Raw genomic sequence first — 16,111 nt, forward strand, 5'->3', positions numbered from 1 at the left:
AGGCATTCAGGGTGGTCCAGTGTGGGTTATAGCGAGAAGGCATTCATGGTGGTCCAGTGTGGGTTACAGCGAGAAGGCGTTCAGGGTGGTCCAGTGTGGGTTACATTGAGAAGGCGTTCAGGGTGGTCCAGTGTGGGTTACAGCGAGAAGGCGTTCAGGGTGGTCCAGTGTGGGTTACAGCGAGAAGGCGTTCATGGTGGTCCAGTGTGGGTTACAGCGAGAAGGCGTTCAGGGTGGTCCAGTGTGGGTTACATTGAGAAGGCGTTCAGGGTGGTCCAGTGTGGGTTACAGTGAGAAGGCGTTCAAGGTGGTCCAGTGTGGGTTACAGTGAGAAGGCGTTCAGGGTGGTCCAGTGTGGGTTACAGTGAGAAGGCGTTCAGGTTGGTCCAGTGTGGGTTACATTGAGAAGGCGTTCAGGGTGGTCCAGTGTGGGTTACAGTGAGAAGGCGTTCAGGGTGGTCCAGTGTGGGTTACATTGAGAAGGCGTTCAGGGTGGTCCAGTGTGGGTTAAAGCGAGAAGGCGTTCAGGGTGGTCCAGTGTGGGTTACAGCGAGAAGGCGTTCATGGTGGTCCAGTGTGGGTTACATTGAGAAGGCGTTCAGGGTGGTCCAGTGTGGGTTACAGTGAGAAGGCGTTCAAGGTGGTCCAGTGTGGGTTACAGTGAGAAGGCGTTCAGGGTGGTCCAGTGTGGATTACAGTGAGAAGGCGTTCAGGGTGGTCCAGTGTGGGTTACATTGAGAAGGCGTTCAGGGTGGTCCAGTGTGGGTTACAGTGAGAAGGCGTTCAAGGTGGTCCAGTGTGGGTTACAGTGAGAAGGCGTTCAGGGTGGTCCAGTGTGGGTTACAGCGAGAAGGCGTTCAGGGTGGTCCAGTGTGGGTTACAGCGAGAAGGCGTTCAGGGTGGTCCAGTGTGGGTTACAGCGAGAAGGCGTTCAGGGTGGTCCAGTGTGGGTTACAGCGAGAAGGCGTTCAGGGTGGTCCAGTGTGGGTTACAGCGAGAAGGCATTCTGGGTGGTCCAGTGTGGGTTACAGCGAGAAGGCGTTCAGGGTGGTCCAGTGTGGGTTACAGCGAGAAGGCGTTCAGGGTGGTCCAGTGTGGGTTACAGCGAGAAGGCATTCTGGGTGGTCCAGTGTGGGTTACAGCGAGAAGGCGTTCAGGGTGGTCCAGTGTGGGTTACAGCGAGAAGGCGTTCAGGGTGGTCCAGTGTGGGTTACAGCGAGAAGGCGTTCAGGGTGGTCCAGTGTGGGTTACAGCGAGAAGGCGTTCAGGGTGGTCCAGTGTGGGTTACAGCGAGAAGGCGTTCAGGGTGGTCCAGTGTGGGTTACAGCGAGAAGGCGTTCAGGGTGGTCCAGTGTGGGTTACAGCGAGAAGGCGTTCAGGGTGGTCCAGTGTGGGTTACAGCGAGAAGGCGTTCAGGGTGGTCCAGTGTGGGTTACAGTGAGAAGGCGTTCAGGGTGGTCCAGTGTGGGTTACAGCGAGAAGGCATTCAGGGTGGTCCAGTGTGGGTTACAGCGAGAAGGCATTCATGGTGGTCCAGTGTGGGTTACAGCGAGAAGGCGTTCAGGGTGGTCCAGTGTGGGTTACATTGAGAAGGCGTTCAGGGTGGTCCAGTGTGGGTTACAGCGAGAAGGCGTTCAGGGTAGTCCAGTGTGGGTTACAGCGAGAAGGCGTTCATGGTGGTCCAGTGTGGGTTACAGCGAGAAGGCGTTCAGGGTGGTCCAGTGTGGGTTACATTGAGAAGGCGTTCAGGGTGGTCCAGTGTGGGTTACAGTGAGAAGGCGTTCAAGGTGGTCCAGTGTGGGTTACAGTGAGAAGGCGTTCAGGGTGGTCCAGTGTGGGTTACAGTGAGAAGGCGTTCAGGGTGGTCCAGTGTGGGTTACATTGAGAAGGCGTTCAGGGTGGTCCATTGTGGTTTACAGTGAGAAGGCGTTCAGGGTGGTCCAGTGTGGGTTACATTGAGAAGGCGTTCAGGGTGGTCCAGTGTGGGTTACAGCGAGAAGGCGTTCAGGGTGGTCCAGTGTGGGTTACAGCGAGAAGGCGTTCATGGTGGTCCAGTGTGGGTTACATTGAGAAGGCGTTCAGGGTGGTCCAGTGTGGGTTACAGTGAGAAGGCGTTCAAGGTGGTCCAGTGTGGGTTACAGCGAGAAGGCGTTCAGGGTGGTCCAGTGTGGGTTACAGCGAGAAGGCATTCTGGGTGGTCCAGTGTGGGTTACAGCGAGAAGGCGTTCAGGGTGGTCCAGTGTGGGTTACAGCGAGAAGGCGTTCAGGGTGGTCCAGTGTGGGTTACAGCGAGAAGGCGTTCAGGGTGGTCCAGTGTGGGTTACAGCGAGAAGGCGTTCAGGGTGGTCCAGTGTGGGTTACAGCGAGAAGGCGTTCAGGGTGGTCCAGTGTGGGTTACAGCGAGAAGGCGTTCAGGGTGGTCCAGTGTGGGTTACAGCGAGAAGTCGTTCAGGGTGGTCCAGTGTGGGTTACAGTGAGAAGGCGTTCAGGGTGGTCCAGTGTGGGTTACAGCGAGAAGGCATTCAGGGTGGTCCAGTGTGGGTTATAGCGAGAAGGCATTCATGGTGGTCCAGTGTGGGTTACAGCGAGAAGGCGTTCAGGGTGGTCCAGTGTGGGTTACATTGAGAAGGCGTTCAGGGTGGTCCAGTGTGGGTTACAGCGAGAAGGCGTTCAGGGTGGTCCAGTGTGGGTTACAGCGAGAAGGCGTTCATGGTGGTCCAGTGTGGGTTACAGCGAGAAGGCGTTCAGGGTGGTCCAGTGTGGGTTACATTGAGAAGGCGTTCAGGGTGGTCCAGTGTGGGTTACAGTGAGAAGGCGTTCAAGGTGGTCCAGTGTGGGTTACAGTGAGAAGGCGTTCAGGGTGGTCCAGTGTGGGTTACAGTGAGAAGGCGTTCAGGGTGGTCCAGTGTGGGTTACATTGAGAAGGCGTTCAGGGTGGTCCAGTGTGGGTTACAGTGAGAAGGCGTTCAGGGTGGTCCAGTGTGGGTTACATTGAGAAGGCGTTCAGGGTGGTCCAGTGTGGGTTACAGCGAGAAGGCGTTCAGGGTGGTCCAGTGTGGGTTACAGCGAGAAGGCGTTCATGGTGGTCCAGTGTGGGTTACATTGAGAAGGCGTTCAGGGTGGTCCAGTGTGGGTTACAGTGAGAAGGCGTTCAAGGTGGTCCAGTGTGGGTTACAGTGAGAAGGCGTTCAGGGTGGTCCAGTGTGGATTACAGTGAGAAGGCGTTCAGGGTGGTCCAGTGTGGGTTACATTGAGAAGGCGTTCAGGGTGGTCCAGTGTGGGTTACAGTGAGAAGGCGTTCAAGGTGGTCCAGTGTGGGTTACAGTGAGAAGGCGTTCAGGGTGGTCCAGTGTGGGTTACAGCGAGAAGGCGTTCAGGGTGGTCCAGTGTGGGTTACAGCGAGAAGGCGTTCAGGGTGGTCCAGTGTGGGTTACAGCGAGATGGCGTTCAGGGTGGTCCAGTGTGGGTTACAGCGAGAAGGCGTTCAGGGTGGTCCAGTGTGGGTTACAGCGAGAAGGCGTTCAGGGTGGTCCAGTGTGGGTTACAGCGAGAAGGCGTTCAGGGTGGTCCAGTGTGGGTTACAGCGAGAAGGCGTTCAGGGTGGTCCAGTGTGGGTTACAGTGAGAAGGCGTTCAGTGTGGTCCATTGTGGGTTACAGTGAGAAGGCGTTCAGGGTGGTCTAGTGTTGGTTACCTTGGGAAAAGAACAGCGGGTATTTGCTGCATCATTTTATAAACCTACGACGTCATCCCTCAGCTTACTATACACCCAGGGCAGCTATTCTCAACCTTTTTTTGCCTCTGCCACTTCTTCCCTCCCCCCCCCCCACTTGAGGATTCAGGAAAAAGTTTATGGGCCCCTCCTTCCCTGTGGAAGCCAAGTACATAAAAATATTTATTTAATTTTGAAAAATTTTAGACATACAGCACAGTAACAGGCCTTTCTGACCCATGCTGCCCAAATATCTCAATTGACCTACAACCCTGGTATGTTTTGAAGTTTATGTGATGTGGAAAGAAAACAAGGCTTTTTACTTAAATGTGTTGTGCCCCGAGTGGAGGGGGGTGGGGGGGAATTATTAAGAATGGCTGCTCTGGGGAATAAAGCCAAAGCCTATCTAAACTCTCCCTTTAACTCAAGCTCTCTCATCCTAGCAACATCCTTCTGATCTACCTGTTTTTGTCCTTTATCCCACCCACCCCCTAACCCCATCATCTGTTTTGTCCCCTCCCCCTCCTCATTCAATTCTTCTCACTACTGACACGCTTCACTCACTGGATTCCATCCCCCCCCCTTCATTCATACAATCCTCAATTAACTCCACCTTGGCTTCCTGCAGACTTGTAAAAAACAGCCAACCTTTTAAAAACTTATCCCAGGCCACTTTCTTCTTTCTCTCCCTCTTTTCCCAGGTCAGAAAGAAGATTCACAAGTGTGTCATTAGATTTAAGGTCCGTTTCCTTCAATGGACAGATTCCTGAAGAAAAATAATGTATTGTAACAGATCTCTCTCTAACTCTGTGCTATTATTTCTGCCATCCTGCGTATGGGATGACGAGCTGGACTGGTCTCAAAATGAACCTTCTCGCTACCATGGCACGCTTCCCAATAGGCAAACTTGATCCATGTGCCCTTTAACTCTCCCCTAATTAGTCTTATTATCACTTCTATGCATGCCTGATTTTAGTACTAGTGGCCTTTGTGTTCCAGATTATCAACATGCATCTCAACCTATAACCTCCCCCACCCCTATTCCTCAAACGTGGCTCCATCTGCCTTCTGGTTCCACTTATCGCTTGCCACCCCTCTCTCAACTCCACCCCTACCTGGCTCCATCAGTCTGTCATCTTTCACCCCTCTGTCTACCAATTAGCTATTGGCCCTTGACTAACCTCTCCACCCCCCCTCTCTATACTGAATGTCTTGTCTCAGTGCTGTTGCAGAGTCTTGATCCAACCCTTCAACAGTTCCTTTCCCCCAACAGATGACCCTTGACCTGTTGAGTTCCTTTTGCTCCATACCTGCAATCTCTTGTCTCCCTGTGACTCTCTTCATCTCTTTGCCTTCACGGATGAGCTTCTTTGCTCCCCTTAAAACTTGTGGACACAAAGGAAGTAAAAACAAAACATTGGAAGCAGGCCAGTTAGCATTTTGGAAGGGGGAAGAAGTTGAAAGAAGTGGGTGTCAATTTGGGAGAAGACAAAGAAGGCTTGTTTTAAACTGCAAGGACTGGAGAATGTCTCTGATAGGGTGACCATGACAACATGCGTAAACAAGATTGTTAGGTTCGGGTGAATGATCCAAAGCATAATCTTGGTCTGTAAATGAATGACTAGTTCTGTTATTTCAATATACTTTATTTGAAAATTGAAAACAATGCAGATGGTGGAATCGAAGACTTGCTCCACTTGAATATTCGATAATGTTCACATATTTCAATGTTTTGTACTATGCAGATATTGATGTACGTAATTTAAAAAAAAATTATTTTGTAGAGCTCTACAATATGGTAACAGGCTCTTAACCTAACTTGCCCATGCCAACTGAGTAGCCTGTCTGAGCTAGACCCATGTGCCCGAATTTGGTCCTTCTCCATCTAACCCTTTCCTTTAAAAGTATTATCAATGTTGTCATTCTTCATCGGGTAGCCTATTACACATGCACACATTCTCTGGAGGAGAAAAGTTGCTGCTCAAGTGTTTTTTAAAAAAATCCCTCCTTACTCCCACAAAGAATTAGCAAATGGAGTTTAATCCAGACAATATAACCATGGAACACTACAGCACAGAAAATAGGCCCTTTGCTCCTTCTAGTCTGTGCTAAAATATTATTCTCCCTTGTTCCACTGACCTGTACCCAGTCCATAGTCCTCCACGCCCATCCCATCCATGTACCTGTCCAAATGTTAAATGTGAAAATTGGGCCTGCATTTACTACTTCAGCTGGCAAATCATTTCACACTCCCATTGCTCTGTGTGAAGAAGTTCCCTCTAAACTTTTCTCTTTTCACTCTTAACCCATGTCCTTTGGTTTGTATCTTACTTAACTTCAGTGTGGAAAAAGCCTGCTTGCATGCACTCTTATCTATTACCCCTCTATCAAATCTATCCTCATTCTTCTACACTCCAGCGAATAAAGTCCTAACCTGTTTAACCTTTCCCTGTAGCTCAGTTCCTGAAGTCCCGGCAACATTCTAGTAAATCCTCTCTGCACTCTTTCAATCTTATTAATTATGTTTATTAGATAAAATTTGCATGATTTTACTGGTCTTGGCACTGGCTGTTTACACATGAACAACCAAAAAGCAAAATCTCTGTTTCCTTACGCGAGTATAGAGAGCATGCTGGAAGTGCACTAATTAAATAGGTGGGACTTGCAGGGCACCTCATCGATATTTGCTATACATTAGCCCATTGTTCATGGAATGCTTGCAATTAACTTTACACTGTAGGCGTTCTGGGAAATTTACTAGGGAGTCGATGAGGTAAAATATCGTAACGGGAATGGCATCCTCATTCCCCCCCCAATCTTTTTACACTGCATGCATTCCAGAAAATGGCACTAATTTCCTGGAATGCAGTGGCAGTGTAAAAAAAATAGATATCTTTCCAGTCGTTAGGTGACCAAACCTGCACCACAATACTCCAAACAAGTGTGAAGTGTTTCACTTTGTGAGGTCAAATGCAAGAGGAATGTTTATAGTTAATGGTAAGACTCTCGAAAGTAGTCAAGTGCAAAGGATTCTGGGGGCTTCAGAATCCTTTAAAGGGCTACACAAGTCAATAGGGAAGTAAAGGTTTTTGGTATCAATGGCAGGGGTATTATAAAAGTAATGAAGTCATGTTGCAGCTAAAAAAAACTTTGTTTTTAATGGCACTTAGCGTGTTATGGTGCAATTGTGGTCACTCCATTATAGGGAGGATGTGAAAGGATACAGATTTACTAGGATGTTGCCTCGATTAGAGGGCACGAGCTACAAGGAGAGGTTGGACAAAGTTGGATTGTTTTCTCTGGAATGTCAGAGGCTGATGAGTTTGTAAAGTTAAGAGAGGCATTAATAGAAAAGGGAATCTTTTTCCCAGGGTAAAAATACAAGTATGTACATAGAAAGTGAGAGGGAGAAAGATTATAGGAGATTTACCGGACATTTTATGTACAGTGATGGGTACCTGTACCAGGAATGGGCTGCTGGGAGCAGTGGTAAATGGAGATTCTAAGGTAACTTTTAGTGGCTTCTGGTGAGACGCATGAATATGCAGGAAATCAAGGGATGTGATTATATTGCAAGCAGTGGAGTTTTGTTTTGAATTTGGGTATCGTGTTGGGTGCAGAGATGAGGGCAGAAGAGCCTGCTCTTCTAATCTACTATTTTGTTCTTTTCACGTTAAGCCTACTTCTGGACTCCCCTATCCCTGGAGGGTTATCGATGTGAGTTAGGGAAGAATTAGATTGTGTTGGAATAGGTTTACATAGATCGGCACAACATAGGGGGCTTAAAGTCCTATGCTGTTATGTTCTATCCTGGGGGGGAAAAGTTGAACTATTCGTGTTATTAATGCCCCTTTGTTATTTAGTCCTGATTTTGTATCCTGTGTTTCACCTTATTTTGTATACTTATTTCAGCCTTTTTATCCCCCCCCTCAGTTGTGTAATGGATTCAGCAGATAATTCTGCTGCCCTGAATGGGGAAGAAATTTTGTCAGCCCCCAGCGAGTCTGGGACCAGGTCTGAACGCATACCCTGTCCTGATGAGGAGATCTGGGTTCGTGCAAGGTGCAGCCATTCCTCCAAGAAGCGAGAGGAGGTTTCACCACCAGCAACTGAGAAACTGGACTCTAGCTCATCACCAAAGAAACGGGATCAGTTATCGCCCAAGAGACGGGAGCAGGTAGAAAAATCTCCACGGCAAAGTAAGGCTCATCGAAAGGTTGGACACAGGTACAGTCATTCTACCTGCAGCTGGGTGGTCATCACTTTCGTGATTTCCAAGGAGATGCAGCTAGAACCTTCAATTCACCTCTGGCTGTTAACAATGCATGAAAAATAGCCAGCACTGTAGCCTTGGAGGATTTTGGTCAAGTTTATTGTCATCTATGGAGACACAGAGGGAAGCAACTGGAGAAATTCAGCAGGTCAAACAGAATTTGTAGAAGGAAATAACTGGTCAACATTTTGGATTGGAACCCTTCATAAAGACATTCTTGTATGTGTTCCAGCCTGAAGGTTGACCATTCTTTTTCTCCCACAGATGCTGCATGAACTGCTGAGTTCCTCTAGCAGATTGTTGCTCCAGATTCCAGTCTTCAGTTTTTGCAAACAGTTCAGCTAGTCAATTCATACATTGTACTTTTTTTAAACTGCTGTATTGAGTGTATACTTAAAGAGAGCAATTAGATCAGAGCAAAGACAATATAATTTAACTGGTGTGATGTTCATTCAGAAGCCTGATAACACCATGGAAGAAATTCATCAGATCTGATGGTGCATGATCTCTTGCCTGTGAAACTTCTTTCCGACGGCAGGGGTGGGGAGTGAAGAGACCGTGGTCGGGATGTGATGAGTTTTTAAATTTTATGTTGGCTGCTTTTCTGAGTCAGCCAAAAGTGTCGATGGAGTGGAGAGGGGTTGGGGGTTTTGAGATGGTCTGAACTGCATGTATTTGAGGAATTTCATTTCCGTGGAGATAGAAGCTGGAATTTTCCCTCCAAGATTGCAATGGAGATGGTTAGTAAATGCATTCAAAATTGCAAAGATTTGCTTGAGTAGTTAAGGAGGAGCCAACAGGGTGGTGAATGAAGATGGTGGTTGGGGCCAAAAATAGGGGGTTTGACTTTTACTGGGGTTATATGGAAAACGTGATATCTGGGCCAAAACAATCGGGTGGGGGGTGGGGGGGCGACTATTACAATGAATCAACTATTACATGAGTATATACAGTACTTCACTTTGTCACTTGCCTGCTTTATTTGGTTGCTTGGCAATAAATGATTTGAAGTTGCCCCTTGGGATATTTTTCTACATTAAAGATGCTGTATAAATACAGGCTGTTCTGTGCTGTTCATATTAACAATTCAGTCAGCCGCAAACTTAAAAAAAATCCCTTTGATTTAAAGAATATTTACTCACATTTCATCCATTTCCCATTTGTCTGATCTCACCCCACTCTCCCCATCAGAATGGAGATTCCCTTGAACCTCACCTTCAACTCCCGCCATCTAGACATCCAGCATATCGTCCTTTGTCCATCAGCTACAATGGGATCCCACTACGTCAGATCTTCCTCTCTTTCTGCCCAGACCCCTTTCTGCTTTCTCCAAGGACCAATCTCTGATTATATGGTCTCCTTATCCCTCCTCACCCACCTGTCTTGGCATTAGCACCTTCTGCAAACGGAGGAGGTGCAATATGTACTCCTACATCTCACCACCATCCAAGAATCTGAACAGCTGTTGCAGGTCAAGGAAGGTTTCACCTACATCTCCAATCTTCCCTACTGCATTTGATGCTCCATTACCTCACCACAAAAATCTCTGGAGCTCCAGTAATCTCCCTGGGATAGAGTCCGCCAGGCTCTCTGGATTTATCCACCAGAATGTGAGCTAGATTTTCTAATCTCCTATCTAATACATTGTCCAGAATATCACAGCGTACCACTCCCTTAACTCTTCAGCCTCCACATGCTTCAAAAAGAAGAATTTATTTCAAACCCTGCTTACACCTTACTGCATAATTCGATTACCTGAAGGGCCTACTCTTTCCTTGGCTGCCCGAGTTCTGAAATACTTAATAAATGTTTTTGCAGCCTTTTATCCTAGATGCCAAAAATTTTGTTGGCCCTTTTTTTCCTCTCTTAATTTCAATTATTTCACCCCCATCCCAAAGACCTTCCCCCTCCCTTCCCAGCTCCGATCAAATCCTCACTATCCTTTGTTAATCAAGGTTCCTTAACTTGCCACCTTTGCTTTTTCTCTTTTGATAACATGTTGATGCTGAATTCCTGTTGATTCACTTTCAAACCCTTCCCCCATTGGATGTTTTTTCCCCCTCTTTGGCAGGCCCTGTCTTATGTTATGAAATCTGCCTTTCCAAAGTTCAGGATCTTGGCTCTGATCAACCTTCTTTTTCCCATAATGACCTTAAAGCTTACAGGTCTGTTTTCCCAAAGCGTTCCTGTACAGACACTACCACATTTCCAAACTCTAAAGATAAGTGGGACTCTTGACATTGCTTCAAAAAACCCCTCGCATGCATTTTATTTACTCCATTTCATCTTGGCCCATTGCACTCAAACAATCCCAGACAATATTCGGAAAGTTTAAAAAATATGCCCAACTGCCCATAGTATAACCTATCAAAGAAATTATCCCTTTAATATTCCTAAATATGATGGCACACTTAGCATGATGCTATTACAGTGTAGGCGATCCGGTGCTGTCAGTCAGGAGTTTTTATCATATCCCTGTGACGTGTGTGTGTTTTCTCTGGGTGCTCCATTTTCCTCCCATCCTCCAAAAAAAATGTTTAGGATTGCAGGTTAATTGGGCAGCATGGGATTCAATGGCCAGAATTGAATCAGCCAAGAACCATTCTCTTTAGCACCTTGCTCTCAAACCAGAAACATCTGTTCCATGGGACACTGAGGTAGCAGTTTTGCACTTCTATGAATGCAGCAGTATTTTAATCCCATGTATTGATCCCCACTTAGCTCAGTCTTACCTGTGAGGCACCTGATATTAAAATAAATGCAGTTAAACCTACTGACCTTCTTGTTTTATCCCATCTTGTCTCTGTTTTTGTCTCAAGTTTGAGTAAAACTTGTATCCCTTTTTAAATCTGTGTGCTCTTCTTTTCGATTTCCCTGCCCTGGAGAAAAAAAAAATTATAGCCATTTTTCTCATCTTTGCTGACTAATTACCTTGTCCAAACCCAATCAAGGTGGTTCTTATACAGTTGTAGTAAAGCATGAAAGTCTGAAGTAAAAGCACAATGCTTGAAAAACTCAGTAGGTCAAACAGTGTACTTTGTTTAGCAGAGATACATAACCACATTTCGGGCTTCCTTTATCAAGGTATGGAAAAATGTTGGCAGGCTCCTGAACAAAATGGTGATGAGAGGGGTGAGGAGAAGAGCACAGTCCATAGGCAGGAGGTAATAGGTGGATAAGAGAGGAAGAGAGGGCACAGCAGAAAGGAGGGATGGTTCCAAATGGAGAGGGAAGGGAGTGGAGAGCTAAGGGAAAGAAGACAAGGAAGAAAGGGAAGGGAGGGAAAATGGAGATTAGGTTACCATAAACCGGAGAAGTCAATGTTAATGCCATTCGTTTGGAGACTGTCCAGACGCAAAATTAAGTGTTGTTCTTGCAATTTACGGGTGGATTGTTTAGTTTGCAGACACCATGATTGAGGTAAAAACACATTTTTTTGTCCGCAGGCAAGGTGGTCCTAGTGTAAATTAACCCTGCCTCAGAAGAGATCACAGTGGTCTAAAAACCTCCCGTGTTCACTAGCTCTTTAGCCACAATTTCACCTTTCTATTTCTAATACCAGCACATCAATACTCCTCTTTGGATCAGTTTCCAAGGACTTTGGGTGCTCATCCAGTAGCACATGGTGATCCTCTGAGATAATGCAGGTTGTTCTCTGCTCGATACCTAGATTGTAGCCTAAAAATGAGAATGAGAAGTTCAGCAATTCTAATTGACTTTCAAACCTGGGACAATGGCTCTTTTGTCTATAGTTTAACAGCAAGTTAACCTTTGCCTTTTGCTGACTCTAGGAAAGATTACACTTGAAAAAGACTTGTCTATAAGGCCCATTAACAGTAAAACCCCTGCAATATGGGATTTGAGGATGCTAGATATGCAAATTTTGTGGTTGCCTGAGATTCACTCTTATAATGCCTAACTAATACACTTGCATTAAGAATAAGACAGATTAAAAGACAAAAGTAAGTGAAAAATGTAAAGTAATTTAAAAAATCAGTATTGTAGTCCTTAATTATCAGGTAATTCTTGTAACTTACAAAATTTAAATGTAAATTCGAACTCTGGTCGCCTGAACTGCAACAATGTTGCGCTAACCGCTGACATAATTAAACCCTCCCTACCCACCTGCCCAGTTTACAGATAAAGGTTTTTCACTAATATACTTAATAATATACTATTATAGATGAAGAATCTTTTTACCCTTATTTAATAAAATTAAGGATGATTTAAATAAATGGAATGATGTACCTATAACTTTAATGGGTAAAATATATTGTATTAAAATGAATATTTTTTTAAGGATTTAAATTCAAGTATTAGGAAGTTTTTATGGAAAGGAAAGATGTCTAAAGTTTGTTTAGAGAAATTAACTTGGAAGTTTGAATTAGGAGGTTCACAATGTCTTAATTTTAAGAATTATTGTAAAGCAGCCCAGTTGAAATTTATTAATGGAGTGTTTGATTTAGAGAAATCTTTAACTTGGGCTAAAATAGAATTGAATAAAATAGGTGAAGATCATATACAGGATTTTATTTTTAAATGGAATTCTAAATTATTAATAGGAATTAGAGTTATACCTATTTTGAGACATTTGATTGAATTATGGAATAATAGATTATGAGAAAAGTGGAAAAGGTTTAATTTCCCGAAGAACACCTTTATATCAAAATAGACTTTCTTTTTCTATGAATAATCAATTTTTGAGGAGTCAAATAGGGATAAGAAGATTACAATGTTGTTCTGAAGCAGGTGCATTAATTACTTTTCAATGAATGAAGGAAAAATTTAATGTTGCGAATAATTTTTTTTGTTATTATCAAGTTAAAACCTTTTTGGTTGATAGGTCATAATTTGAGATTACCTAGACAAAATGAGTTAGAATTATTAATAATTAAGGGTGGTATGAATAAATTTATCTGAGATATATAAATTACTTCAGAAAACAGCTCCTAGAATAGGAAATCATAAATCAAAATTAAAATGATTGGAAGCAACTTTGTAAGGATAGTACAATGAAAATTATTAATGTAAGATATAGTTTAGTTCAATATAAATTTTTTACATCAATTATATTTAACTCCCTAAAAATTAAAAAAAGTTGAATTTAGATATGATCAAGAAATTGGTTTTTTTTTTCATTCTACTTGGCAGTGTCGAAGAGTAAAACCTATTTGGCTAGAGGTAAAAAAATTTTTGGGTAATATTAAAGTGATTAGTCTTTGATTAAAATTAACTCTGTATCAAATTGAATTTTTTACAATTAGCTTTAGCAGTTTCTAGAAAGTGCATGGCCATTACTTGGAAATCCCACACAGATTTAGGGATGGAGAGATGGCATGCTGAATTGCGCTCTTGTATTCCACTTGAGAAAATAACATAATTTACGTAATAAATATCATTTCTTTTTGAGAATATGGAGCCCATACTTACAATGTGTTGGTTTGAAAATTTGAAGGACTCTGTGAAAACTCGCCGCACTGGTATCCCTTAGCTCCAATATTATGTGTAATGAGATTTTTTTCCTTCTTTTGCCATTCTCCTTTTGTTTTTCTCTTTTTTTGTGTAAGGTTGGAGGGAGGGGAGGATGGAGGGAGGGATTAGACTACATTATTATATACACACGTTATCAGCCCACTGGCGGTGGTCAATGTGGCAGGCACCAAGAGATTTCTTTAGGCAGTCCTTGTACCTTTTCTTTGGTGCACCTCTGTCACGGTGGCCAGTGGAGAGCTCGCCATATAATACGATCTTGGGAAGGCGATGGTCCTCCATTCTGGAGACGTGGCCCATCCAGCGCAGCTGGATCTTCAGCAGCGTGGACTCGATGCTGTCGACCTCTGCCATCTCGAGTACCTCGACGTTAGGGGTGTGAGCGCTCCAATGGATGTTGAGGATGGAGCGGAGACAACGCTGGTGGAAGCGTTCTAGGAGCCGTAGATGGTGCCGGTAGAGGACCCATGATTCGGAGCCGAACAGGAGTGTGGGTATGACAACGGCTCTGTATACGCTTATCTTTGTGAGGTTTTTCAGTTGGTTGTTTTTCCAGACTCTTTTGTGTAGTCTTCCAAAGGCGCTATTTGCCTTGGCGAGTCTGTTGTCTATCTCATTGTCGATCCTTGCATCTGATGAAATGGTGCAGCCGAGATAGGTAAACTGGTTGACCGTTTTGAGTTTTGTGTGCCCGATGGAGATGTGGGGGGGCTGGTAGTCATGGTGGGGAGCTGGCTGATGGAGGACCTCAGTTTTCTTCAGGCTGACTTCCAGGCCAAACATTTTGGCAGTTTCCGCAAAGCAGGACGTCAAGCGCTGAAGAGCTGGTTCTGAATGGGCAACTAAAGCGGCATCATCTGCAAAGAGTAGTTCACGGACAAGTTTCTCTTGTGTCTTGGTGTGAGCTTGCAGGCGCCTCAGATTGAAGAGACTGCCATCCATGCGGTACCGGATGTAAACAGCGTCTTCATTGTTGGGGTCTTTCATGGCTTGGTTCAGCATCATGCTGAACCATCTTGGCGCCTCACAGTTTGGCGGGCAGCAGCCTCCTTTGAAGAAGACCGCAGAGCCCACCTCACTGACAAAAGGCAAAGGAGGAAAAACCCAACACCCAACCCCAACCAACCAATTTTCCCTTGCAACCGCTGCAATCGTGTCTGCCTGTCCCGCATCGGACTGGTCAGCCACAAACGAGCCTGCAGCTGACGTGGACTTTTTACCCCCTCCATAAATCTTCGTCCGCGAAGCCAAGCCAAAGTTAAGTTAAGTTATATACACACACACACCACATTTGTATTATTTTTTCATTCTATTCATTTAATAATTGTAGATGTAGTTTTAAAATTCTTAAATAAAATATTTAAAAAAAATATAAAGACTTTTATTAGTCACGGATAGGGAGATACTTTGGGAGAACCGCACCAGTGGCAACCGGCATTGGCCAGTTCTTCATCCTGGGTTCCACCATTTTATTCAAACACAACTTTATTCAATCTTTATTCAAACAGTTTCTGTGGGCAGAGAATGACCGGGCGCTCCACTGGCTGAATGTTTGCTTCCATCTTCACCAAGGGTTTGTGTGTTTCTTCAAGATTATTTATTTTACAATTTTGAACTTTTATTTACATTTTTATTTATCTTAATATTTATTTATTCCACAATTTTCTTTTTGCTGGTTGCTTGAATCCAGATAATGGGGAGTTTACTGTATTTGGCAGCCCTAATTGGAACCATAGTGTATTACACACCATAGAAACATGCCCTTTGACCCATCTTGTCCTTGCCAACATTTTTCTGCCTTGTCCCATCAATCTGCATCTGGACCATAGCCCTCCGTACCCCTCCCATCGACATACCTATCCAAATTTCTCTTAAACATTGAAACTGAACCTGCACTCACCACTTCTGCTGGCAGCTTGTTCCACACTCTCACCGTCCATCCTCTGAATGAAGTTCCCCCTAATGTTTCCCTTAAACATGTCACCTTTCACCCTGAACCCATGTGCTCTCATTCTTGTCTCACCCAACCTTGGTGGAAAAAGTCTGCATTTATCCAATCAATAATCCATCAAATTTTCCTATCTCTTTCACATCTCTTCTTGTTCTCTGATGCTCCAGGGGGCAACAAAGTCCTAACCTATTCAACTTAGCTCCTCAAATCCCAGCAACATCCTTGCAAATGTTCACTGCACTCTTTCATTCTTAATGATGTTTTTTTCTACAGTTAGGTGATCAAGACCACACACAATATTCCATGAATTCAACATAACTCTTGTACTTAATAGAAATACAATGCTGGAGAAAATCAGCAGGTCAAACAGCGAATATAATAAAGATATGTTTCGGGCCTGAACCCTTCATCAAGGAATGAGCAAAATGGAGGCAGGCACATATATAAAATGGTGGGGGGAGGAACACAGGCCCACAGGCAAGAGGTAATTGGTGGATGAGGGAGGGAGGGAGGGCGCACCAGCAATCATGGGAAGGAGGGAGGTAGGTGGCTCTGAATGGAGAGGAAAGGAGACAGAGGGATGGGGAAGAGAGGGAGAATGAGGAATGGTCTAGTAGAAACTAGAGAAATTGGTGCCACATGCTAGTGAGGCTAGAAATAGGAAATTAATGCAGCTAAGTATGTGG

The 16,111-nt window shown here is 44.6% G+C and overlaps 1 protein-coding gene across 3 annotated transcripts in view; it reads left to right on the forward strand.

Moving 5' to 3' along the window:
* Window positions 1–16,111, forward strand: part of LOC138742728 (NAD kinase-like) — a 55,375-nt gene that overhangs the window by 3,833 nt on the left and 35,431 nt on the right. For all 3 annotated transcript variants that reach the window (XM_069897525.1, XM_069897524.1, XM_069897527.1), the window contains exon 2: window positions 7,645–7,938. In XM_069897525.1, the coding sequence (XP_069753626.1) occupies window positions 7,652–7,938 (287 nt within the window). In that variant the 5' untranslated portion in view covers window positions 7,645–7,651. The remainder of the gene's footprint in view (window positions 1–7,644; window positions 7,939–16,111) is intronic.

The sequence above is a fragment of the Narcine bancroftii genome, chromosome 9, assembly GCF_036971445.1.
Source record: "Narcine bancroftii isolate sNarBan1 chromosome 9, sNarBan1.hap1, whole genome shotgun sequence".
In the NCBI taxonomy this organism is placed as follows: Eukaryota; Metazoa; Chordata; class Chondrichthyes; order Torpediniformes; family Narcinidae; genus Narcine; species Narcine bancroftii.